Source organism: Corythoichthys intestinalis, chromosome 2, assembly GCF_030265065.1.
Source record: "Corythoichthys intestinalis isolate RoL2023-P3 chromosome 2, ASM3026506v1, whole genome shotgun sequence".
Lineage (NCBI taxonomy): Eukaryota > Metazoa > Chordata > Actinopteri > Syngnathiformes > Syngnathidae > Corythoichthys > Corythoichthys intestinalis.
Genome location: NC_080396.1, coordinates 31,414,140 through 31,442,079, shown reverse-complemented (window position 1 = coordinate 31,442,079; position 27,940 = coordinate 31,414,140). Strand labels below are relative to the sequence as shown.

General features: G+C 38.2%; 1 protein-coding gene across 2 annotated transcripts in view; it reads right to left on the bottom strand.

Moving 5' to 3' along the window:
• Positions 1-27,940, bottom strand: part of LOC130911841 (RNA-binding motif, single-stranded-interacting protein 2-like) — a 34,439-nt gene that overhangs the window by 3,279 nt on the left and 3,220 nt on the right. Inside the window, exons 2-11 of one of the 2 annotated variants that reach the window (XM_057829439.1) lie at positions 16,011-16,204; positions 14,139-14,197; positions 13,566-13,657; positions 4,865-5,022; positions 3,559-3,638; positions 3,316-3,425; positions 3,047-3,093; positions 2,873-2,966; positions 2,746-2,796; positions 2,561-2,671 (exon numbers count right to left, since the gene is read on the bottom strand). In XM_057829439.1, the coding sequence (XP_057685422.1) occupies positions 2,561-2,671; positions 2,746-2,796; positions 2,873-2,966; positions 3,047-3,093; positions 3,316-3,425; positions 3,559-3,638; positions 4,865-5,022; positions 13,566-13,657; positions 14,139-14,197; positions 16,011-16,204 (996 nt within the window). The remainder of the gene's footprint in view (positions 1-2,560; positions 2,672-2,745; positions 2,797-2,872; positions 2,967-3,046; positions 3,094-3,315; positions 3,426-3,558; positions 3,639-4,864; positions 5,023-13,565; positions 13,658-14,138; positions 14,198-16,010; positions 16,205-27,940) is intronic. The other variant, XM_057829440.1, reaches the window with a different exon arrangement.

Sequence of the window (27,940 nt, the reverse complement as noted above, 5' to 3'; positions counted from 1 at the left end):
GTCAAACTCTTCAGGCAGAGGTTTTAGTTATTTTTTTTAATAAGCAACAGTTTGAGCATTTAAGGGGACCTTGGACTTCAAGACTTGTAGGCTCTAATAAGCCACAATTGTTCTCTTTTACTAAAATATGTTATTAGAAACTCATAAAACATTGCCATTGATTTAAAAATCTATAATATTTAGTACGTTTTGACCTACGGAGGCGCCATGTTTTATGCGCGCAATGGACGGTTGGGGTGATGACGTAGTTTGTCACTGTCACTAGACAAACTATTGGTGTACTGCAATTCCATCTACGCGGAGAGACGTCCAACACATTGGTTAATAGCGGCGAGTACTTATTTGTGTTTTTACTGAGTCCTTTATTACATTTTTATTGCCTCAGAATACTTTTTGCATGTGTTTCCCTCTCATACTTTAAAGCATAGTGTTTAATTGTAGCTTTAAAGCATATTGTTGATCTGTTGACCACATTAGTCACGTAGCGCAGGGGTCCCCAACGACCAGGCCGCGGACCGGTACCGGTCCGTGGTGCATTTGGTACCGGGCCGCGCAGAAATAATAAATAACTTGTAAAGGACTGCATTCTGGCCGATTGACTTTGGCCTGTGCCGCTTTACACACCAATATCCCTGTCTACTCTAGATATACAACTACGGGATAAGAGGTTGTCATAGAAATGCATTGATTGGACTGTTAACAGTACATCTTGTTTTGTATATCTATGTGCGCTTGGCCTCGATAATGATGTATGACGTAGGGCGGGCGCTTCAGATTTGTTCCCGGAAATAATTAGCCCCCACACTAGAATGACTGAAAACCATACGTCTTTGGACTGATTTTTTACTGGGAAAAGGGAACCTGACTAGCCAGAAGATGAGCCTACAACCTCGAAGAAAACAAAATCTATGCTACTTCCCAATCACTGAAGACCCGCGAGCTGCGAAGGATTGGATTCCTGATCCGTATGTGAATAAACCAATTGATTCAAGCATGTCTGTGCAACAGGAATATCAGCTTGTAGAGATCGCGAATCACGGCAACCTTAAACGTACATTTGAGACAACAACTCTACCGAGGTTCTAGATTAAAGTCATTTCGGAATATCCTGACATCGCCAAGAGAGCAATGAAAATTGTGCTACAATTTCCAACATCATATCTTTGTGAAGCGGGCTTCTCTCACTCTCCCATCTCGGGACAATCTCGTCTCAACGAAACAAGCTCAGGCCTCCCACTGATTCAGTGGGTGAGTTGTATTTTCCCTGCACTTAACACGACAGGGCTAAAAACAAATGTCATTTTATATTTGCTGTATTTTTCTGTCGCACATTGCCGGTGTTCTGACAAATTTGGCATGCGCGTAACATTAAAAATGACCGCGAATGCAGAGATTCCAATGTACACACTACAAACTTTCTTTAAAGAAAGGAATATAAACTTATGTTTGCCATGTTAGCTGCATACAACAACTGCACGCAGCTCTCTCACTTAATGACTTCGCCATGTCGTTAAGCATTAATTTACGCCATTTTCGAGTTGCACGTGTATGTTTATGATGTAAATAGTTTTTTAGCACCGTTGGATAACATTGAGAGTCCAACTGAATATAAAAGAGGGCTTTTTTCACCGCCACAAAAGCTTTGGGAGCAAAATTTTCTAAGGGTGCAAAATTTGACATAACATCGGTCCGTGAAAAAAAGACCCAAATCACACCGGTCCGTCGTGCAAAAAAAGGTTGGGGACACTTACTTGATATTACTACGTTTAGGTATTTTCTTAAGCCATCATTAGTATATTCTGAACAACAAAACAAGCTGAAAGCGCATGGCAGTACTTTGGGTGTGAAATTCGCCTCTTTAGGGCGTTTCGCTGGTGTAGCACATTTTGGCAGAACACCGTTTTTTTTCCCCTACTTTCGTCTCGTCTCATCCCGTCTTTCCTGTTCATTTTGCTTTTGCTGCTCATTTTGTGAAATATTGCCAGTGCTGTCATGCTTATTAATGTTCCTCTTGGGTTCAAATTGAAAGGGTTGAACAGATGACATGTTTATGTCGCTAGATTCATAATCTGGAAGCCTGGCAGTGTAGCTACGTGATGTCACCGCCCAGCGACGTCAACAACAATGGCAACCTACTAGTTAAACTAAATTGCATAAAATCAAAACCATCAAGAGGGGTTTCTATATTAAATTATTTTAACTTTTAATAACGTTGATCTTTTAAGAACCAAGAGTCTGTCTATCCGTGGATCCCTTTAACACTGCAGTTAGTTTTGAAACAAGTACATGAAATGGTAATGTCCTTGATTTAAGTAGTATTACACCTGGAAGTGGCTCCTAAACATTTGTAAATAAATTGTTCTTAAATATTAAAAGCAAATCTTTTGTAGTTAAAAATTGAAAAAATTGAACTGTGCTTGATTAATTCACTGTAGTGGATTAAAAATTGTTCGTTTGAATATGTAATTGACTCAATCTTTTGTGTACCACTAGAGGGACCCAATGTACTACTGGTGGTACTCATACTACACTTGAAGAACCACTTTCCTAGACTACTGACCGTGCCGCTGCTACCCAATGAGAGGTGGCTGAGCTGCTGCGCTAAGGGCCCCATCATGGACGTGGGTTGGATGGACATGGTGTGGTCCATCCCTGGTGTCAGGACGGCTCCCTTAAAGACAACAGCAAAATCGTCTTTTAGCGGACCAAAAACACAAACATGCAAAAGACACATGAAATACTTACCGTGGGCGGCATAATGTAGGACTGGTGATGGATCCACGAAGGATTATGTACCTGGCAAAGAAGCACACTCAAAAACTAAGTTGACTTTTTTAAATAGGGGCAACTTTTCATCCGCGCTTGTGTGTACCTGGTAGGTAGATAAAGGTGAATGCATGTAAGGGGAAAGGGAAGTCGGTCCAATCATCCTGCTGGGAGTGATGCTATAAGGAGATGAGTAGAACCTACAGAAATGAGCGTTTGGAATCAACATACAATTAAGCCATTTCCACTGGAGTGTATCCAAACACAGTTGCATACTGACCCGTTCTGTAAGGCTGTGCTGGGGTCATATGTAAGAGTCATTCCACCCTAAGTTGGAAAAAATAGACAAAATATGGGACACGAAAGAATCAATAAAGTGGCATCTTCAGTAGATCATAACAGTACTTCAGTACAGTAGATCAGATCTTTTTAAATTTTATAATGTACATTATTACCTCTACAATGTTTAACCTCTCCTATTTGCTCCCTTAAAGTGTTGTACATAAGCTTGTTTCATGCACAGGATTCACATTGTAAAAACGAACTCACAGTCTCCCCATCTCTGGTCCAGCTTCGTCCGTTTTGCAGATATTTTCCTTGACTCTGACGCTTCTTCTGGCCTCCATCAGCAAATTTACATAATAAAGGCTCTGGTGGAACTACAAATGAAAGAAGGTTTTATTAGACGAAATAGTGAATACACAGTTCTATTAATAGAACGACTGCACTATGAATTCAGAAATACACAAAAAGAAGCAACTGTCCCCTCAACACTAAGTACAAATAAGTCACCTGTGACTCCGGGTGGAGTCTTGATATATTTTCCATTGAAATGCTGAATGATGGCCTCACATTTCTCTGTAGACTCCATCCTGCAAAATAAATCAATCAATTAATTCCCATATAACATTCCCATATTCATAACTAAAAGAAATTATGATCAAACTTTGATTCTATTGTGCATCTACATTTAAAGGCATAATACGTTCTGGCAATTTCGCATCGACAACCTGTCTGGCATAGTGGTTCCCAATGTTTAAAGCACTGTTGTTTTTGGCAACACTTTTAATTTCCATCTTAGTCTTTAGGACGAAAATACTTATTAGTCTTACTCATTTTTATTCATTTCACAATGTGTTCATCTTCGTCTAGTTTTACTCGACAATTACTCAAAAATATTTTCGTCTGTAAACTTCTAAAGTTTTAGTCCACGAATAAATAAATAGTTAAAATGTTTCCATCAAATTCAAATGAACATTGACAGACGAGCACATAAATGTAGAGTTTACAAGGATATCACCAGCTTCGTGATGATAATACACACTCAGCAAGAAAACAGTACATTATTTTCAATTAATTAAACTCCCCTGGACGCTACAGACTGGATGTAAAAAGTTTTTCAAGAGTTTGACAACACTCACCACGCTAAATGCTAACACAAACGCTATGCTAACACTACAAGTTACATTTAGTGTGTGGTGATCACTCAGCACAGACCTTTAAAGGCTAAAGCAAAATGGCATATCTGGCCAAGATAAGAAAACAAAACTTACGAAGCTGCACCTACATGTACAGTATTTCCCAAAAAGGCAAGTCCGGAGCCTGGAGAGACACCGGTGAGTAAGCGTGTGTGTGGGGAGGGGGGGCGCATCATGTCACATGAGTGACACAACTAAACACAATACAATGCGTGCTAACTACACGTACGATAAGAAAATGTCACACATTGAGAACTTATGACGGAAACTATGGCGAATTTTAGCCTCGTTCTCGTCTTGTTATGTTTAGTCTCCCACGACACGTTTTAGCTCGTCATCGTCGCGTCATTGTCATGAAAAAATTGTACGTCGACGAAATATTTTTGTTATTGTCATCGTTGACGAAAACAACACTGCTTTAAAGAGCAAAATACCCTATTTACAGTACTTTGAAAGAAATATATTTTTCATTTGTTAAATTTGGCGCACTCGTTGTGAATAAAATCGCTTGTTTTGTGCTTGTTGTTGTGCTTGTTGCTTTTTTCCCCCCTGACATTATGAACAATACAGTATATAACTATATATTCACATTATGAACTAACCACTGTATAAGTTTGTACCTGGCAAAACCCACTCCTCGGCTGATTCCATTGACGTCCCGGAGGATGCGTGTGGAAATGGCCTGGCTGAAGGGTTTAAGCATGTTCTCTAACTCCAGCTCGTCCATGGAGAGCGGCAGATTGGAAATGTACAAATTGGTGGGGTCCTGCTCTTGTTGCTATAGGCAGAGATGAAAAGAGGAGTTAGAAAGGGTGACACAATAACCACCTTGACAGAAATACTTTTTCTACGGAGGCTGCCAGACAAATTGAAAGTGTTATGCTCTTAATCTCACTAGTACAGCTGACCAGTGTTGTCAGTAACGCGTTACTGTAATCTGATTACTTTCTTTCAGTAACGAGCAATCTAACGCGTTCATTTTTCCAAGCCAGTAATCTGATTAAAGTTAGTTTCCTCGGTGCCTGTGCATTACTATTTTGTTGTTGCCTCATATTGTATGTAGAATGAAGAATATTGTAGTCATGTACAAAGAGCATTTGAAAAGAAAATACTGTGCTTGAGTTTGGGAGTGACATCACATCTCACGTTTTCTCATCGGGGGGGAAAAAACGTGTCACGTGTATTACCATGCTGCCTGTGCGCGCGCCGTCTGCCACGGCGGTCAACAACATAGCCTGGCTAGTGGCTATCTATCAGGATGGTAAGAGTGAAGGAGCTGGAAAGATACAACAAACGGCTGCATTTGCTCACTGGAGATACAGCCATTACTTCACATGTCCGTCCAGTAAAGATGACAAAAATATCTCAGTGCGTTGCAAACTCTGCGCTGGCACAGAAAGACTGTCGACCGCTATACACTCGACATCCAATTCAACAAGGAAGCACTTGGAATTACAGCACAACGCGTTACGAAAAAAACTTGAGACAAAGCCGAAAGGTAACGAGACAGCCAGCACTTCTACAGTTTGTAACCAGCCTTTATAATATGTGTAACTATGTACATTTTATAGATAGAGTTTGTAATCATAGGCAGAGTTTTACATTTGTGGGACTGGGGGGAGAAGCATGTTGAAGACTGAAACGAAAGTCAAAAGTTTGGACACAATTCATAATTTTTGCGTTTTATATATTTTTACTACTATTGTATATTATATATATTAGAGCTGAAACGAGTACTCGAGCAACTCGAGTTTAAAAACTGATCCGAGTAATTTTATTCACCTCGAGTAATCGTTTATTTTGACAGCTCTAAGCATCACGTTTTGCTCGGACTACTTTTAATGCGGGACAACGCGCTGTCACGTGCGGAGAGGAAGAAGGAAAAAAAAAAACTTACTGCAGCCGACAGCCGCCACAAACGACGCCGACGTTGCTAAATACTAGCCCGCATGATGCTACGTTCGTACAGGTAGCGTCTTATGCGTCTCATAGAGATCACATGTATGTTGAACTAGATGCAAAATGACAGACTCGCCCGCGTCTGGGCAGCGTTCGTAAACAGCCGCCATCTTAAAGCAGTACAGCGCTAAGCGCTAATAAATAAGATTAACGTTACCGTCGCTACTAGCTCATGTAACGTTAGCCCTGCGGAGGGCTAGGTTTCAATTAATTATGACCACTGTCGATGCGTGGCTAACGTGTCTTACATACAGGCTTTAACATAACATAGCATTGTGGAGTGATGAGGGTGTAAAATAAAAACTTAATCATGCTAACTATCAATTTTAGCTCAGTAGTCATTGCTGGATAAAACACCAAGTAGCAGTGGTCCCTAATGTGCTCCAATACAGCCTGTATCATACATTTATTTTGAACCCTGTAAAAACTCAAAATCCTATCAGGACTTATTAGACTAACTTAAAACTTAACTAGAACTGAAAAATGGCTTGACACAAAGAGAAATTCAATTGAAACACGTGGGAAAAAAATCCTAACTTTTAAGTGATGTGTGTTATCAAGCGTAACGGCATTTTTAGGTAAGATATATATATATATATATATATTTTTTTAATAAGATCTAAAAGTTTTTTGAGTGAAAGCTGTGAATTAGTCTTTTTTTAAAATTCTAGTTACATCTGAGATGCAATTGTTGGCTGTTTTCAACAATATACATCGAAAATAAAGACATTGATTGACTGAAAATGGTTCAAGATTAGATGAAATGTCTTGTTTTCTCATGTATATTTATAATTGCTCTTCACCTAAAAATATATTTGTTTTATCCGATTACTCGATTAATCGATAGAATTTTCAGTCAATTACTCGATTACTAAAATATTCGATAGCTGCAGCCCTAATATATATATATACATATACATAGATCTTGACACTGTTCGAGTTCAATAAACTGTTCAAATTATTGTTGGCAGCGTTTGAAAGCTTAGGTTTAAGGAAATTCTAAATATCCATCTTGCTTCCTCTGGTGTAGTTGTGGCTAAGCAAAGCAAAGGCTAGTCTCCAAGGTGCTAGTCACATGATCTGTTCGAAAAATTATTTTGACCCATTGTGAAAACTTTACGCTGTAGGATTTTTGTTCGTTTCATTAATTTTTGTTGTTTGTTTTATTGCTTTACAACTTTTAGAGACAACATTTTAACGGCTAGGTCTTTATTTCAAAGGGGAAGTTCATAATTTTTTTACATTAGGCTTTATCTTGGAGTCAGCGGGGGTTTAATTAGTCGTTGGAGTTGATTTAAACAAATTTTGTGCAGTTTGTCAGTTATTTGTTAATTTTAGGGCTCCGGAATGGCTAAGCTACGGGGAGTCAATGATGGTCGACTAATTAAACCCCCGCTAACTCAAAGATTAAGCCTTATGTGAAAAACTCAATTACACACGATGACATTTTCCTGTTATTTTAATGTTGAGGCAGCAAAAGGAAAAAAATTGGTAAAAAGTAACTGGTAAGTTACTTTTAAAGTAACTTAGTTACTTTGATAATAAAGTAATCAGTAAAGTAACTAGATTACTTTTTTGAGGTGTAATCAGTAATTAAATTACTTTTTAAGTAATCCGTGACAACACTGCAGCTGACACATATTGGAATCGTCTTCAAAAATCTACATTGGTACGTTCCCAACCCTGTATGTAAGCATGCCCGTGTGATGATTTTGACTTTAAGTGCCAATCCAAGCAGTAGGCAGCTTTATTTCTTAATCACAGAAATGCTTCATTTAAAATTGAAATAATGAGAAAATAAAGTATGTATCCGATGCATTGCACCCAACAGAGTAAAACAATATTATGAAACATAACACGTGTTTGTAGCCCTATAACTACAATGCCTATTCATTATCTCCGACTGTAGATGGGATTAAAACTTGTAAACGCAGTGTGAATTAATTTCCATTCCATTAGCAATGCGTGCGTGACAGCTGTGACCTGCGGTGAAGGTGAGCCCACCCTCCTCCTCCTCCCTTCAAGACTATGACAGCAAACGCTGTGGCTTTCAAGCGCAGATGAGTCCGAGCGCAATCTGACGCTAACATAAGCCTGCTTGTAAACCCACCGTGAAGGGGGTGAGTGAAAATCAAGTTATTTTGTGAGTGGAAAAGAAGCCGTATGAATGTCAGTGATCCAGCTTAACAGCCGATCGGCTTTGCCGGGGTGTGGGTGCTATGTGTGTATGTGAGAGACTGTGATAATCTGTTTGGGCCAAAGCCATTGAAATATCGGTGTGGTTCTATAACTCGCTTCTTATGAATGTGTGTGCGTTTGCACATGTGTGTGTGTTGACAGGGCGGACGGCTGGACGCTGGCTCCTTCTGACTGGGGAGCTGCTCAGACACTGAGTCAGATGCCACCAGGGAGAACAGACAGCGCCTTTGTACGGGGAAACACTTCCCATAGCGCTGCCACCACTGTGAAGCATTACACACACACCACACACAAAAGCATATGCACGAACGTCATACACAATTGTACCTGTTAGCATTCAGGGAGGGCTGTTTGTCCGCCCAAGTATTCTACTGTGCATTAATGGCCATAAATAGACTTGCCGGAGCACACGCCCATGGATTTTAACGTAAACACCAGCGCACATAAGTGGTGGCTTAATTGGCTTTTTGTTGTGCGCGGCGAGGCTCATAAATGACAAAGAGAAAAACAGGAAGGAGCCAGACAAGCAAATGTTTTGGACACTACTTATGTATAAGCAGCGGTGCCTTAAGAGATATGTTTTCATTTTGTAACTTGTAGCTAGCTAAGTCCAAATACTTGTATTGAAAAGTAAAGCAGAAGCACACAATTGGATGAAGTTGGTGTAGAAGACCATGACCTGATCGCAACCTCATCAAATGCTCTCTCCATGACATCGTCCGCATGAATGGACAAACATTCCCGCGGTGTGACAGCTTCAACTGTATGTTTTTTTTCATTTTCAATTCCTTTATTTGCAGCTATCACATGGCCTAATAAGTGTTGCTATTAACTTAAAATGAGTAAAAAGAATTCCTAAAGGAAGCTTATTCCTGCAGTATCACGTTAAAGTGTGAAACTTGTTAACTCATCTACTAAGGTAAGAAGCTTGGTTATCCGGGAGGGGCTCGGAGTATAGGAGGAGGAGCCAGATGAAGTGGCTTGGGCATCTGATTTGGATGCCTCTGGGGCACCTCCCTGGTGAGGTTCTCCAAGCACGTCCCACAGCGAGGAGTCCGCAGGGTAAACCCAGGCGTGCTGGGAGACTATGTCTCCCAGCTGGCCTGGGAACGCCTTGGGATCCCGCAAGAAGTGCTGGATGAAGTGCCTGGGGAGAGGGAAATCTGGGGTTGCCTGCTGAAACTGCTGCCCCCGTGACCTGACCTCGGATAAGCGGGAGAAAATGGATGGACGGACGGATGGATCATTTGCTGTGATTTATAGTGATAATCTGTTTATTTCTATCTATTTGAATTGGGATGGATGACTGTGAATGTTTTAGTGCCATTGACGTTGATTGCGGTCCAATCCATTATGATTGTGGAGGGATGACAGCGAATATTTGATCTATCTACGATATTCTATGAAACAACTATTAATAACAAGCTAATTTCTAAGTTGAAAAACAAAAAAATGTCAAATTTCGGTGCTTTTACGACAAACTACAATGCATTCTTAATAGCAACAATGAATTATGGCAACATACTTGTAATCTAAAGACACACTTTTGTAGTGGAACATTTCGAGAGCAATCTATTTTTCCTTTCTGAAACGGCGACACTTTTTAAAAGGATACATGGATTCTTGGTGGGATTATGTCAATAATTAGTAAGTTACAAAGTATTTTGATATACTTTGTCGCTAAACAGTGATCCTTCGTTTTTCGTGGTTAATGGGGACCAGAACCCGCCGCGCTAAAACCGCAAAGTAGGGCACCCCCCCCAAAAAATTCCCTCCAATAATTATTTTTGTTTGTTTGTGTGTGTTCTAGGCATGTGCCGGTATGATATTTTGACGGTACGATAACCGTGAGCAAAAATACCGCGGTTTCACGGTATCACGGTATTGCAATTATAGCTCCAAAAAATTTTGAGATGTATGGGTTTAAAAAAAAACTTTTTTCCATTGAACAGGATTTTTTTTTTCAGACCATAGTTGCAAATTGGAACATGAATATATTGTTAAAATAAATAATCAATAAAAAAATATTTTAAATAAAATTAAACTAAATATAACTTATAGACTATACTCACAGCCACAGCTCAAGTTGCTCAAGATTAGAGCAAGAACAAAATAATTTCTATAAAAAAATAAAAACACTTCTGAATATTTTTTTTTTTAGAAATTTATACTGCATGACTTTTTTTTGAGGGTGGAAAAGCTTAAGTGAAGTTTCACCATTTTCAGCCACTGCGTCAACTCTAGTCTACATGATGTCATGCCTTTGTGTTAAAAAGAACATAAAGAATTCATAAGTTACTTAAAATGTATAAGTTAGTTAAAATGTCAATATTGTTGTGGAAAGGTTTTATCTAAAAAAAAAAATAAATAAATAAATAAAAAAATAAAATAACATTGGGAGTGAGACCTCTCCTTGATCCAGCGAACGTGGATTTGTGCTTAGGGCAAGATCATCTTTCGCAATTAGCGATCTTTGACGCCATCACCTTTTCCCCTTCATTCAAGCGACTCAAGCTTGTTTTCTCACTCTGCGGCTGTCACACTCAACGAAGTTGCTGTCCCAGGTAAGCTAGGCTAACAATCATCTTTGTAAGCTTTAAGTTAGTTTTTATATTGAATTTGAAAGGAAAATGTGTGTTTTGTTTTTGGCGAACTTTTTCCATGGTGCTAATCTGTTGAAGCTACTCACATGGAAAAATCTAATTGTACAACATTTTAAATGTATTCATTTTGTATATTACACTTACCACGATTTGAGAGCTCAATGAATTGAAGAACAGTACGCCTTATATTTGGAGTATTTGTTTTGGTTAGCTGGCTGGCTAGCCGATAGCGTCACTTTCACACACAGCAACAAACGGGAGGGGGTGAGCGCTGCTGCGCCAAGCCGCTTCTGACTGCATTTTTGACACAAGAAAAATAGCGAATACCGTACTACGGTCCGACGGAAAATTTTAGTGGTTTTGAAACCGCGACGTTTTCACACCACGGTAAACCGTGAAACCGGTAACCGGCACATGCCTAGTGTGTTCAATGTATTTATTCAATTTAGCATTGGCAAGAGATAAATATAAGACATGTTTTTTCACTTTTCCCCCCAAAGTATAATAAAAAAAAATAATGAAAAAAAAACAATGAAAAAAACAATATATATATATATATATATATATATATATATATATATATATATATATTTTTTTTTTTTTTTCATAAATGTTTTTAAGCAATTCAAATGTAATAATAATGATAAGTTTAAAACATGTTACTGTCCAAACAAAATATTTTTAAACAAGTATAAAGTAGTAGAAAAATGCTTGGCTTTATTAAATGCTTCATTGAGTGGGTCCACTCAAATCTGCTCAAGCATTTGCACTTACCCACAATGAGTTGCCACAGTGACTGTTTAACAACTTAAACGATGATTGACGCATGTGGGGCTTTGAAGTTTGTGCCTCTGGCAAGCTCAAACCCAAACATCTTTCAATCATCTTTAACTTTGACAAGCAACTCCAGTGCACTGCCTGACGTTCAAAGAGAGGGGCGAGTGAGACTAAGCGATCAGCTCGGGACAGTTCACCTGTTTTTTTGTTGTTGTTTTTTTTAATTATTGAAAAAAAACGCGATGGACTGAGGGTGCGAAGTTTGAAGCGCGAAGTAGCGAGGGATCCCTGTATCAAGATGTTGTCATACTGCTAATGCCAGGTACTGTGTCGTGAATGTAAATACAGTTCATTTTTAGAACAGATCTAGTTCATCTACCACCATCATTGGGCTTCAACTAAGTGAACTCATTAAATAGATAGCACTTAAAACTAGAGCTGTCCCGACTAGTCGACATAGTCGACGTCATCGATGACGTAAATCCGTCGACGAGCACAACATCCCGTCGACGGTTAATGAAGGGTTAGAAAAATATATGCGTGGAAAGTTAGAATGTCGGATGCTCTGTTTGCAAGCGGGGAAAGCGGCACAAAGCCAAAAAAAAGCGCACCAGAGTGTCCAAAACATTGCCTTATTTCAAAGAAGGAGAGTACACTCTTCTGTCCTGTCTCTTCAATGCCAAGCTTGGCTCCACGTCGGCCGTGAGTAAACACCTCAAGCGCCTTCACGCAGTTTGTAATTTTTTTTTTTTTTTCATTTTTTGTACACCAGAGGGTACTGTCGCCTTACTAAATAATAATGTTTCATTGACAATGGGCCTATAAGTGCTATTAGTATTGTTCTTAATGCTAATTGAAAGGTTTATTTCATGTTATGGTTTATTTTATGGTATAGAAAATTATATAAGGTTAAAAGGTCATAAATATATACAGTATATACAGTGATTGCACTCAAGGGAGAGATTGTCAATGATAAGGTAATAAATTAAGGTAAAGGCAATTCATATAGGCAATTCATTGATATATAAATAAGGTTTAAAAGGAAAAAGGTGAAAAGTTTTTGTTAATTTCTAATTGTGTTGCTTTATTTGTGTGCACCGTAGCTCTTACAGTGTGTTTACATCAAGGATGGAATAAAAGTTGTAAACAATCAGTTTACGAGACCATCTTTTCAATCGGGATGCTACACTAATTAATTCTATCAGCATTTGAACTCATTGTTTATTTGTGATTTATTATTGTTATTTACGTGTTTATTTGTACTTTAATAAATACTTTGAGTGTTCCAATATGTTTTTTGTGAATTGATAAGCGTCAACAAAAATTTCATTGCTAAATTAGTAAAAAAATAAAAAATAAATAATTATTAGATTAGTCGACTAATCGTAAAAATAGTCGGCTGACTAATCGGGAGAAAATTAGTCGTTTGGGACAGCCCTACTTAAAACTGTTGGAGGGTTGTTGATATGATTCCTAGTTCAGTTTTGTAAGTGCTATATGCATGTATGTATGTGTGAAAGTTACTGTGTGGTCAAAGTAAAAACAGTTAACTATTTGAGCAGATCTGCATCGTCTGCAATCATCAGTGGCAGCCAGTGAGTTGAAATTTGAAATGTGCTGTATGTTTTTATAGCATGAAATTTATCACGTTAAAACTTGAACATTTTTCCTTAGTAACATGATAATGATCTTTTATTTTCTGATATGGGAGCAATATGCTTCCGTAGTTGAACAGATGGCAGGTATTAACAGGAATTATTGACGTATCCGGCGGAAGTTGTACCTTGGCCATCTGAGCCTGCACGCCCACCCCTTTGAGCGCTGTCACTGCCTTCTGAGCCGAGGCTGGACTGTCAAAGTCAACAAAGCCGTAGCCTGTGAAAACACAGTAAGATATATAACTATTTAACATTCAGTAACGATCCACTCAATGGAATATACGTCTAATTTATAGTCATGAGTAGCTGGAATGTGACTCTGCAGAAGGTGACAAACTCAATAAACGTTAATTGAAAGCAATGTATTGTGAATATGTACAGAACAATCTAACAGGGAAAGCTCATAAGCAATATAACTTATTAAACATATCACTTTGTTCTTGTATAATGTTTTCATATTTTTAGTCTGGATGACCTCTGTGTAACCTGCAGCATGCTCACGTTTACTCTTGTGTGTATCCTTCCATAAATAACAAGTACAGCAAACAGTTTGCCTCTGAGCATGTGAAAAGAAAGAAAATACATTTAAAGGTGTGAATCAGCCTATGTAAGGACTGTTAATATTTTGTGTAAAAGTCACTAATCTATCTGTTATTTATTTATTTATTTATTTTTTTTAACCAGTAATCCATTATCACCTTTGCACTTGTTGGTCGTCTTGTCCAATATCGCCTTCGTGGATACAATTTTCCCATAGCTGGAAAAGCAGGGAGCATTATTTCATTCAATCATATACAGTATTCACATTGTACAGTATGTCTCTGGGCATGCGCATGCAGTGTAATATGATCCGTCTCTCCTGGGCTGTGCTGCGCAATGCTGGCTCTCGGCCACATTCTCATTCCGCTCAGCACCCTTTCTTGAGGCAGCGTCACAGCCTTCGCTTGTATCCATCCACACTGCAGCACTGCCACAATTTACGTACATCCACTCAAAATAAATTGGAGATTGAATTGTAGTCAAATGTTCACTCCAGATTACATGGTACACCTATGTGTCAATGAGAAATGTGTTGCTTAAATTCAGTGGTCGGTTAAGTGCCCATCTGTATTATTCATTTGACCTCCAGTGAGGCATAACTATTTCATGGTTTATTTCCAACTGCAAGCCATACCTGGCAACTCTACTCACAACAATTTCTTCTTACATCTTCATAAAGCCTACAACTCAACTCAACTACAGTTGAGCATTTCACATTCCAACGGGAATTCATAGTAGTCACTTTTTACACTCAAAGCGGAGCTGACTGACTTGCTCTCGGCACGAGGCCGAGTGGGAAAGAGGAGACTCAGCCATGTGTGAGGGCAGCCAGAGATGAGCCCGATGACCATCCAGTCAACAATCAGCCATGGAGCAGAGCCACAGAGCAGCATCCAGGGATCCAACAGCAGGGAAACCCCCATCCACTCCTCTCATCAAGTGGGGGAGGGGAGCTATATTCGAATTGTATGCTAAAAGTTAAACAATTTCCAAATGTCTCTACGTTGGTACACACCACACAAGCAGCCATAGTAATAATAATAATGAAAATATTCCTTCCAGTAAATGTTATTGGAAACAAAACCCTTTTATGCCTAGTCACGGAAAGAGTAAGACTGGCCCTAATATGCTGTGCTAAAAACAAATTTCATGCAGTGATTTTATCTGGCTCTGCAAAAAGAAAAAACATGAGAACCACCCCCACAATAGAGAACACCACCTGACCCACAAACTGAACCCACTTCACTCCAACTCCTCTGATTCTCCCTGTCCACATATCCCCACAACCCCCCTTCGCGCCATTGTCTTTCTTTGTCTTTCCCTTTCCCCTGGGCTCGCCGTTTCCTGTCGGGTTGGGCAGCCTCATGTGAGCCATATCTTCCAGACAGCTGTAAACTAGCAGGCATCCCCCTCCCTCTCTTAGAAACTCCAGCTCCCTCCTTTTCTCTCACTCTTCTCCTCTATCAAATTTTCTCTGCTCCGCTGGTTCTCATCACCAGGCTCCAGTCCTCAATTAGGCTCACATGGATCATTCATCTCAGCCATACTTATTTTAATGACTTCCACTGGACCGCTAACAAACATGTCTAATTGATTGGGTTATACCGCTGTTTGATATTACGACACTTTTAAAGACCATCAGAACATCACATACCATTTCATACAAGCAGGGCACAGCAGGAGAGACGGTATCATACAACTCATACAAGATGAAACGGAACAAGAAATCATTATGTTGAGCGAGTCTCCAGTTGTTGGAAAATATCACGCACAGCTGCAACTAACCGAGAGGCCAAAATTACGGGAATAAACTTTTCCATGCCGGAAATGACTGCAACTTTGAGATTCATCATTCATACGTATTTCACCTTGAACCGGATTTTTTTCCATCCAACTTCAATGAGCCATTTGCTCTCCATCTACATAACCATCACTCTGTTCTTGGCACTTCTAATTTGCTTCATGTGCCAAAGACAGATTTATTGGGTGTACATTTATAGTTGGGCTAAATAGCTGATTGGGTGACTTACGGCTGACAGAGTTTGACCAGATCATGGTCTGTGGTTCCGGGATGGAGGCCACGAATGTACAGGTTGGTTTTGCTCAGCTGCTCGCCACCGTTATTGCTGCTGTTGCTTCCATGGCTGATGGTGCCACTGTTGCCGCTGTTGCTGTTCGGGCTTGGAGGAGCCATCTGATGACTGGCGGGAGAAACATACGTCTGCTGGAAAAGACAGTTACGTTTAAAGGGAACCTCGGACTTAAAGACTCATAGGCTCTAATAAGCCACAATTGTTCTCTTTGACTAAAATATGTTATTAGAAACACATAAAATATTGCCATTGATTTAAAAATCCATAATATTTTGTACATGTTTTGACCTACGGAGGGCGCCCTGTTTTATGCGTGCAAGGGACGCTCGGGGTGATGATGTAGATTGGATTGTCACTGTCACTAGACGAACACTACCGGTTAGTCCAATTCCTTCTATGCGGCGAGACGTCCAAAACATGTGCACATCGCTTAAAAGCGGCGAATACTTAGTATTTGTGTTTTTATTGAGTCTTTTATTACCTTTTCATTGCATCTAAATACGTTTTGCGCGTGTTTCCCTCTCATACTTTTAAGTATAGTGTTTTCTTGTGGTAGCTTTAAAGCAGATTGTTGATCTGTTGAACACCTTAGTGAAGTAGCTAGGGCTGTCAAACGATTAAAATTTTTAATCGAGTTAATTACAGCTTAAAAATTAATTAATCGTAATTAATCACAATTCAAACCATCTATAAAATATGCCATATTTTTCTGTAAATTATTGTTGGAATAAAAAGATAAGTCAAAAGACGGATATATACATTCAACATACGGTACATAAGTACTGTATTTGTCTATTATAACAATAAATCAACAAGATGCCATTAACATTATTAACATTCTCTTAAAGCGATCCATGGATAGAAAAACTTGTAGTTCTTAAAAGATAAATGTTAGTACAAGTTATAGAAAGTTTATATTAAAACCCCTCTTAATGTTTTCGTTTTATTAAAATTTGTAAAATGTTCAATCAAAAAATAAACTAGTAGCTCGCCATTGTTGATGTCATTACACCATGCTCACTCCCCAAACCCATAAAATCATTTGGACCCAAGTGCCAGCAGATGGCGGCAAACAACAAAAAACAGGTAACAAGTAACAAGCGGACATTACACTGCTGTCATTTTAATCTAAGCGGGGCATGTGCGTTAATTGCGTCAAATATTTTAATGTGATTAATTTAAAAAATTAATTACCGCTCGTTAACGCGATAATTTTGACAGCCCTAGAAGTAGCATATTTAAACCATCCTTATTTGATATTACTACGTACGTATTTTCTTAAGCCATCATTAGTATGTTCTGTCTGTATGTATCTAAACAAAACAGGCTGAAAGCGCATGGTAGTCAAATTCGCCTCTTGTAGGGCGTTTCGCCGGTGTGGCTCATTTTGGCAGAACACTGTTTTTTCCCCCAAATTTTGTCTCGTCTCCTCCCGTCTTTCCTGTTCATTTTGCTTTTGCTGTTCGTTTTATGAAATATCAGCAGTTCTGTCATGCTCATTAATGTTCCTCTCGGGTTGAAATTGAATGGGTTGAACAGATGACATGTTCATGTCACTAGAGTCATACTCTGGAAGCCAGGTAGCGTAACCATGTCGTAACCATGTCACTGCCCTGCCTTCACTTGAAGGATCATTAAAACATAAAAGTGCAATGCTCCTGAAATGCATCCACATTTACATGCAGTTCCCAGAAACTGTAAAAACAGAATGAATGGTATAACTTCCACATACCAGGCTTGCTGTAAACATCACTGTGACGGGGGAGATATCCTCTTCATGATTAAGACAAGCCCTATATCAGACATTTGAGATAAGGCTTACAGTCAAGACTGACTCAAGTCCTTCAAGAGAGGGCCATTGTCCTTTTTGCTAGTAATGTTAGAAATGATTTTTCAAAAGTCTTGACCATCAAAGACGATGAGCTTTCAGTTGAAATGTGGCTTCTAAACTTAATAATGCCCATGGCATTTACCTGTGCCCACAAATTGTCTGGAGTTATTTTGTGAGTTTTTTTTTTTTTTTTTGACAACAATTTGAAAAAGTTCCAGTGGAGGGAGGGAGAAGTTGGGGGGGGGGGGGGGGGGGTAGTACTGCGATTGACTAGTGACCAGTCCAGCGTGTAGTCGTCCTTTCGCTCGGTAAACTGATATAAATGGCAACTTTCCACAACCCTAAATCGGAAAACAATGTGTTAACATATTTTTTAGGAAACAGAAAGTGCAGTGTAAATGCTTTTTTGATGACATTACACAAATTCAAAAAACACATAATCACGCAAAATAATTGATTCAATCAAATGAGATGCTTTCAGATAGCTATATTAGATAAGATACAAAAAGGTACAAAACGAACTGGCAGTTTCAAAATCTGAAGACAATTTATAATGAAGCTGCTATAGTTGATTGCTCATGTCATACACATCTCCTGTTTCTGTTCTTGTGGACCATTAGTTGTGAAATAAATAAACACCGTTGCGGTGATTGGCCTTCATTGCTTCTGCCCCAGTGTATCAGTCAGGGGGAGGAGGAACCGTTTGATTAGTCAGGGTGAGCAGGGCTGGCCTGGGAACAATGGGACAGCTTGTTGGACACCATACGGACCAGCATCTTGTTAACAGAGAGTTGTCGACAGACAGACAGGCTAATTCTGAAGCTCCATTTATCACTGCCACACATTTTAATAAATGTCTTATTTTTGTCTGAATTGAAATTCCCAAAATATGAGTCTTTTTTTCCACATTTGTCGATATAGCCTCTGTAAAGGATCTTATAACAGAACTTGAATGGGACAGTATCACTCTGCACCTCATGAAAATTCAAATAAACTGACATGTTCGGCCTAGAGAAAGGTTCTTACTAGGGCTGTCAAACGATTAAAATTTTTAATCGAGTTAATTACAGCATAAAAATTAATTAATCGTAATTAATCGCAATTCAAACCATCTATAAAATATCCCATATTTTTCTGTAAATTATTGTTGGAATGGAAAGATAAGACACAAGATGGATATATACATTTAACATACAGTACATAAGGACTGTATTTGTTTATTATAACAATAAATCAACAAGATGGCATTAACATTCTGTTAAAACGATCCATGGATGGAAAGACTTGTAGTTCTTAAAAGAAAAATGTTAGTACAATTTATAGAAATTTTATATTAAAAGCCCTCTTAATGTTTTCGTTTTAATGAAATTTGTAAAATTATCAATCAAAAAATAAACTAGTAGCCCGCCATTGTTGATGTCAATAATTACTTACACAATGCTCATGGATGCTGAAGCCTATAAAATCAGTCACACCCAAGCGCCAGCAGAGGGCGGCAAAACTCCATAAAACACAATTAACAAGTGAGCGTTTCACTGTACCGTCATTTAAATCTGTCTGAGCGGGGCATCTGCATTAATTGCATCAAATATTTTAACGTGATTAATTAAAAAAATTAATTAACGCCCGTTAACGCGATAATTTTGACAGCCCTAGTTCTTACTGTAGAAGTTTTCTTTTTTCACCTTCCCAATTTAACCTCAAATTATGATATGGAACATTATTTTAGGCTATTGTGACTAATGACTAATTCTTCCTGCAATAATTTCAATGAGTTTATTTTTTCAATGCCTATCAAGTTCAGTAGACACTGTCTTGTCACAATCATTTCATTGCAACCAACTATTGCTTTAACAATTAATAGTTCGCCGATTACTTTTTTCACCTAATAAATGGATTAAAAAAATTTTTTTTTAATTTACATTCCTTACATAGTATACGTGTAACAACGGTATCTTCGACTGGCAAATATTGTATGTTTCTATTTTATAATTACACAAAATGTGATTGTTTTCTTATTTTCTATTTTATTTTTCTCAATCCTCCTTAAAAGTAGGAATTTTTTGTTTGTATGTTGTTTGTTTCCCCTATGTCAGTTATTAACGTGACACCTTCTCCTTTAAATTGGGTACACTTTATTAGTTTTCCCACTTTTCTGTGTGGATGTCGATGATGAGATAAGTGCCATTTGCCTGCAGAGACTTTTGTTCTAAAATGTAATTTCCATCTTTTTTTTCAAATTTATTTTTAATAGGGGCACATTGTTATCGGCAAGCTTCATGGGAGTCTTTTTGTGACTTTATCCAGTATGTCGCGCGCACCCTTTTCTGTGTGGATGTCGATGGGGAGGGGCACGTTGTTAACGTCATGTTTAATGGGAGGATTGTCTTTTTCTGACTTTTATCTGAAATTAAAAGCACATCACACCGCAGTCTTGACTCCGGTCGTCATTTCATACATACAACGCAGAGTCGAAAACCACCGGTCACATATGCATATATTAAATTCCTTTATCTAAGAAAAATATAATACTGTATTTCAAAAACAGAGCAGATAGCGCACCTTACAATATAAAATACAATACAATACATCAGGGGTCCCCAACGACCGGGCCGTGGACCGGTACCGGTCCATGGTGCATTTGGTACCAGGCCGCACAGAAATAATAAATAATTTATTAACGACTGCATTCTGGCCGATTGACACGCTTAACACACCAATATTCCTGTCTATACAACTACAGGATAGGAGGTCGTCATAGAAATGCATTGATTGGACTGTTAGCAGAACATCTTGTTTTGTATATCTATGTGCGCTTGGCCTCGATAATGAGGTATGACGTAGGTTGTCGCCCATTACATTTGTTCCCGGAAATAATTAGCCCCCACACTACAATGACTGAAAAACAGATGTGTTTGGACAGATTTTTTACGGGGAAAAGGGAACCTGACGAGCCAGAAAATGAGCCTACAACCTCGAAGAGAACAAAATCTATGCTACTTCCCAATTGTTAAAGACCCACGAACTGCGAAGGAGTGGATTCGTGACCTGTATGTGAATAAACCGAGTGATTCGAGCATGTCTGTGCAACAGGAATATTCAGCTTTTAGAGATCACAAATCACGGCGACCTTAAACATACATTCGAGACAACACCTCTACCGAGGTTCTGGATTAAAGTCATTTCGGAATATCCTGACATCGCTAGGCGAGCACTGCAAACAATTTCCAACATCGTATCTTTATGAAGCGAGCTTCTCTCACTCTCCCATCTCGGGACCATCTCGTCGCAACGAAACAAGCTCAGGCCTCCCACGACGTGGCTAAAAACAAATGTTATTTTATATTTGCTGTATTTTTCTGCCAACAACTACAAACTTTCTTTAAAGACAGGAATATTAACTTACGTTTGCAATGATAGCTGCACGCAGCTCTCTCACTTAACGACTTCGCCATGTCGTTAAGCATTAATTTATGGCCATTTTCGTGTTGCACATGTATGTTTATGGTGTAAATAGTTTTTTTTAGCACCGTTGGATAACATTGAGAGTCCAACTGAATATTAAAGAGGGCTTTTTTCCCGCCACTAAAGCTTTGGGAGCAAAATTTTATAAGGGTGCAATAGTTGACAGAACACCGGTCCGTGAAAAAAAGACCCAAATCACACTGGTCCATGGTGCAAAAAAGTTTGAGGACCCCTGCAATACACCATACAAATATAATAAAATAGATATTGAACATTGTTTTCTCAAAGCAAAAGGAGAGATTTGCAACAAGAGTCTTCCAAAAATATAATCTGGAGGTTGGAGGAGGTTGAAATTTTAACAATTACCACAAATTGTTAATTAGATCCTTATACACTTTTAAGACATTAAAATCAACACCTTTTTTTCCCGCATCTCCAATGCCAGAAAGGATTTGTGATTTGCAAGGTTTTTTTTTAATTTACATTTTGGCCTTTTTCTATTTGACCAGCTTGTGAAAATCCCATAGCCTATTCATCTGTGTCCTTGTATCTAATCTCGCTCGCTTCTTTGCCATCAATGTCATACTGTTTGCTTAACCACAATCACAGCCCCTTCCTATGCTTTCTCTCACCTTTACATAGACTATCAGGATGGATGCACCTGCGTGCCCGATGAGATACAATCTGATGCCCAGCAAGTGAGGCCTGTCTAATAGGGATCGGAGCTTGTTAGCACTAAAGTGGTAATCCCTCTCATGTGCTTTCCAGTCAGAAGTTAGTGTCTCATTAATGGAGCTCCTTGTGAGAAAAGGACGTCAGTGAGTCGCATCCGAACACATTTCCCATCAACCTCAGTGATCAGACCTGTGCCATGTAAGGTGGACCTAAAAGTGTAGTTTGTATGAGTACAAACCCTGACATTGTTAGCATAGTTGTTACTAAAGATGTTCGGATCCGTGGCAGCCAATAATAAATTTGGAGGAGTGCACTTGCAGGCAGTACTTACTATCTGATGGCCGAGACGTTTCAGGAAAATTGCATATTCCTAACGCTTTGCAAAAAAAAAAAAAACAACAAAAAAATGCCTATTGCCCATCATGAACGTAAAAGGACAACAACGGAAGCCAAATTATAATACCTTGGAACTAGACATCAAAACAAGAATGCTAATTGCCACAACAAAAACGCAAAAAGACGACAAAGGAAGCAGACTATTACAACAGAAGTAGGCATGAAAACACCTATCCAAATTGCTACAACATGAACGCAAAAGGACCACAACAAAGGCTGAGTATGAGAACAGAAACAAAGTCATGAGGACAGCAACTACTGCCTCACACATAGCCCCGTACAAAATGGACATCACATACATCTGACTGCTAAACGATCAACCATCTCTGCTGGTTAACTACTTCTGAAAATCCAAAGGAAGAAAGAAAGCAACATTAAATAAAAGGGAAATATATACCTTTAAATAGCTTGTGAATTTGGGTTACGGTTACCCTAACCCTAACATTTCCAAGAGTATGTATAGGGAGTGTGTAAGTAAGTAACAGAAACTCACACGCAAGGATATATATGCCGAAAATCAGCACTGCAGGAGATTAAGGACAAATAATGTTTGGATAATAATGCATACGACGAAGCACCATGTAGCACTCAACCAGCGAGCTTCTCCCTTGGCTTGCCGCAACACTGTCACTGTTTGAGTGACAGAAATGTCTCAGTTGCCAGGAGTGAGATAATCAATGGTATTGGATGAAAAAAAATGGCCGTAATGCACTGATACACCAACAACTGTGCCCTGTGGAGGATTTTCAATTACCCAATTAAAGACCAGCAAAAAGTCACACATTAGACAAAAATTATTGCCCCTATATGCACATCCATTTGACAGTGTAACTGGCCATTTGAACGCATAGAACAAACCGGAAAAAGCCCAATACGAATTGGCTTGATTAATTATTTATTTAAAGTAAGACCCATTGTATGAGTGAATGCTTAACATAGAGATTTTTTAAACTCCAATCTGATTTTTTTAAAGATATGTTTTGCTAAGGCCGATAAAATACTGATTTGATGCTGTTCCAATACCTTTATTTTCAGACAATAAAAATTAATGCAAAATGTAATGCAACCAGTAAATGATGAAGCATATTATATATAATAAAGTGAGCTAGGTTGAAAATTCTTTGTTTACACTAGCAAGCAGCACCAAAATGAAATCAACTGATTACACTTGTAAGACACCAGATTGGTGCAAAGGTGTTGTTTTGTTGGGATGAAATCCTGCACCCACTGCGGCCCTGTGTGGAATAGTTTGGAGGCTCTTGGTCTAGTGGTTTGATTTATAGCGACCAAGAAGTGTGATGATGCTGAAAACACGCGAATACTGGACCGGATCCGATTTTGTGACCAAATCCGATACTGACCGATATTCAAAAACTGGCCGTATCAGTCGCCGATGACACTACTTGGGTCATAACTAGTTGTTATCCCCGTGAAACTGCTCTCTACCAGTATCATATTGTCATCATGTAGTATTACTTACAAGCCAGTGCAATTTCCAAATGTTTGTTTCTCTTCCTTTGCTGTGGGAAGCTTTTGTGGGGGTGCATGTTAGTTTTAAGATTAGGGTTAAAGCTGTCAATCGTAAATTCCTGCAGGCGTTTTCCGCAAATACACCTCTCTGTGCACACACAACACACATTCACGTTCAGCTGCCATCTAGAGTTATAAAGAGGCAGCCATGCCATTCCTATAACATTAAAGGTTTATGCAGGAATAGTTGCAGAGGGACTAAAAAGACACCTTCATTCATATAGCGATATGCATAAATGGTCTGCAAAGGGATGTGCGTGATTTAAAAGGTGATTACAATTGGTGGGAGCATAACGGGGGGACGTTGACTCAAAGATTTTCATATCCAAGACAAGAGACAGGAGCCTGATTCTATCTGCATTAGTAAAGTGTCATCCAGTACAGGAGTTGTATCAAAAATAGCAACTCACTTTTGAATGTTACAAATATAACAAATATTTCACCAACAAATTTCAAATAATTTTAATAATTAAATTAACTAATTTAATTAATTAATTAAATTTAAAAAATATATAATTTCAAATAATCAACACTTTTTCATAATTTCTGATGGATGTTATGGAACAAAATGAATCAAATCAGTCTGAATTATAAAATTATGGTCCATGCATTCTGTGCATTTTCTGCACTGTTGATTTGAAATAATGTCATGAATTGAAAATTATTTTTATTAAATCTGAGTCATTGTTTAAGTGAAAAAAATTATTGACGAATGAACTGAATAGTACAGCTATCTTGGGTTAATACTATCAGAGGTGTATTAAATCCACCAAATTTGCTTTTATATCACTAAAAGGGATCATCAAATCACAACAGCTAAAGTATGATCATAATACAACAAGGGAAACAGAATTCATTTCAAACAATCAGCACTGCTGAGAAAATCATCAGTGCCAACCTGCCCACTCTTGAGGACTTGCATTTTACAAAAAACTGGGACAAGCGCAGGACAAAAATCTCTTGGACCGCCCCACATCCTGGCCACCACGTTTTCCAGCTCCTTCAGTCAGATAGACGCAATTAAGCAATGCAGACAAAAACTAGAACTCACTCTAACAGTGTTTCCCTCTAGCCATGAGCGTTTTCAAACAATAGACCTTTGATTCCATTAGGGCCAATCTGCCAAATTTTTTGCACCTCTCTACGTTCTGACAGTACTATCATACTCATTCTCAATGTCTGCACATGTACATTATGTAGCAGCTGCTGATCAGTATTCCAAACTACTGTAATTTTATATTGTGTTTATCAGCATTTAATACTAACCTCTATTTATATTGCGCGATGCATTATTGTCGCTATACAACAGTACTACACTTCAGTCACTTTATATTGATGGACAAAGCACTTGCACTGTTATCATTGCACAGCACACTTGCTCTACATCTAGCCTTACATGGTTAAACGGTTCGCTGTGCTTGCAGTGGTTTGTAAAAGTATTCAATAACTTTTCCACAGCTCGTTATGTTACGTCCACCAATATACATGATATTTAATTGGAATTTTATTTGAAAGACCAATAGAATGTCGAGTGGAAAGAAACTTATACATGAGGAAAACATGGTAAAGTTTGCAAAAGACTTGAATCTCGGGGAGAAATTCACCTTGCAGCAGGACAATGACCCCTAAACATGAAACCAGAGCTACTTGTACAGTGGAGTGGTTTCAAGCAAAACATATTCATTTGTTATGGCCCAGTCAAAGTGCAGATATTAACCCAATTAAGAATCTGTGGCAAAATCTAAAAACTGAAATTCAGATACATTCACCATTTAGTCTGAGATTGATTTGTTTTGCAAAGGATTACAGGCAAAAATTTCAGTCTCTAGATTTGCAAAGCTGGTAGAGACATACCAGTAAATACATTAGGGATCAGATTAGTGATCCGAAATCAGGCCAATTGCGCCATTTTTCAGAGGATCGGAATCGTTTGAAAAGGATCGGGTTTTTAATTTCAGATTTTTACAATTTTTTTTTAGGGCTATACAGTAACAAAATACGCCAGAAAAATTGCATTCACAAATATATATGTTTTATACACACTCTTATGATATTCTGACGGTATGATAACCTTAAGCCAAAATATCACGGTTTCACAGTATCGCGGTATTTCAATTACAGCTCTAAAATGTGTTACTTTGAGATATCTGGAGATGTCTGATATCTGAGATATCTTTAAATTAAAAAAAAAAAAAAAAAAAAATAGAAAAAAGAAAGCCTTTTTCCATTGAACAGGATTTTTATTTTTCAAATATATTAGTATATTTTATTTATTGTATATATTATATAAGTATAATGTTAAGTTAAAATTTAAAGAAAAAAAGATTAATATATATATATATATATTAGTGCTGCAACGATTAATCGATTAACTCGAGTATTCGATTAGAAAAAAAATATTCAAATTACATTTTGTTGCTTCTAGTATTCGTTTAATTAAAGTGACGTTGTGATGGTTTATTTTGAAAGTGTTTGCATTTAGTTTTATTGATTAGGGTGGATACACTGCCCTCTGGTCTGCCTCTTTTCACATGGCTGAACCAAAGCGCTCCCTGTTAAGACCAACGCAAGCTAAGTTTTTGTTTGAGCTAATGCTTTTTAATGCATTTCTAATTTGGTTTATAGGTATAGCTGTTTTTTGTAGGAATATGTGTCTGAACCATTTGTTAAGAGCATTGTAAAAAAAACTTTAGCATTTTTAGCATTTACGTTAGCGGACTTTTCTATGTAAGTTAGCCAATTTTCTTTTGTTGTACATAAATCCTCATTTAAAAAAAAAAATTATACCGTTTGAGGCTCAGCTCAGGTATTTTTAATTTTTCATGTTCCTTATCCAATTACTCGATTATTCGAACTAACTAGTCCATCGATTAATCGACTACTAAAATATTCGATAGCTGCAGCCCTAATATATTTTCAAAATAAAATTTTAATAAATGCAGTCCTTGAGGTGAGCCTAAACCTACAGCCACAGCACAACATTATTACAATCAGATCAAAAATAATTGCATTATTATCTATAAAAAAAAGTGTGTATGACTCATATCATGTTTACATCATACATACGCTCTCTTTCTCAACACAGACAGTTGCCAGAGAGAATAAAAAGTGTTTTACCACTGCTAGACACACTAAACACGCTGGAGTTAACGCTCGTAGCTGGTGGGAAATGTTCATGACAGTGTTTACAAACCCTTAATTTTTTATAAATGAGAAATCATATTGGAGGTGTTGCCTCCTCGGCAGCCACCCTCTGCAAAGATGGTTTACATGTCGGTTGGTTCTCCTCTAAGCCATGACCAGCTGTAACTTTTCTGTACCCGAAGTATTACCATACCAGCGACTTAGTTTTTTTGATGGGGGAAAAAGTTCAGGTGTTTCACCTTCTCCAGCCATCATGGAGCATAGCCGACTCACTGACACTGAGCAACAACTGAAGGGGGTGGGGTGAGCCCTGCATCTGCAAGCGAGGGATTTCTCCCTGCACTTCTGGGACATAAAAAATAGCTAATATCATAGGGACGGAATGATGCAAAATTTTAGTGGTTTTGGAACCGTTACGTTTTCATATTACGGTATACCTTGTAACCAGTAACCGGCACGTGTCTAACACACTCTCGGGAAAAGCGGAAGAGGAATTACTGTCAACAGTACAGTACTGTAACATGAATGTTTTGTTTAATTAATATTAAAAAAAAAAACAAGATTTTTTTTTTCCCCCAGTATCAGATCGTGACTCTGTATCAGCATAAGCACACACTTTAGGTGTTTTGGCTCTCTCGATCAATTGCACAAATGTTACAGGGAAAGCAGACCTAAAAACAATCCGAATTACACATTATATAGCCTTTGCCCTTCGCTGCCTGAATGTTAACACAAAAAGAAAAACTCTATGGACATTGGACTCGCATGATAACAATTAGCATTTTGGTGGCAACCTGAACAGAAAAAAATGATGGCATTTCCATTT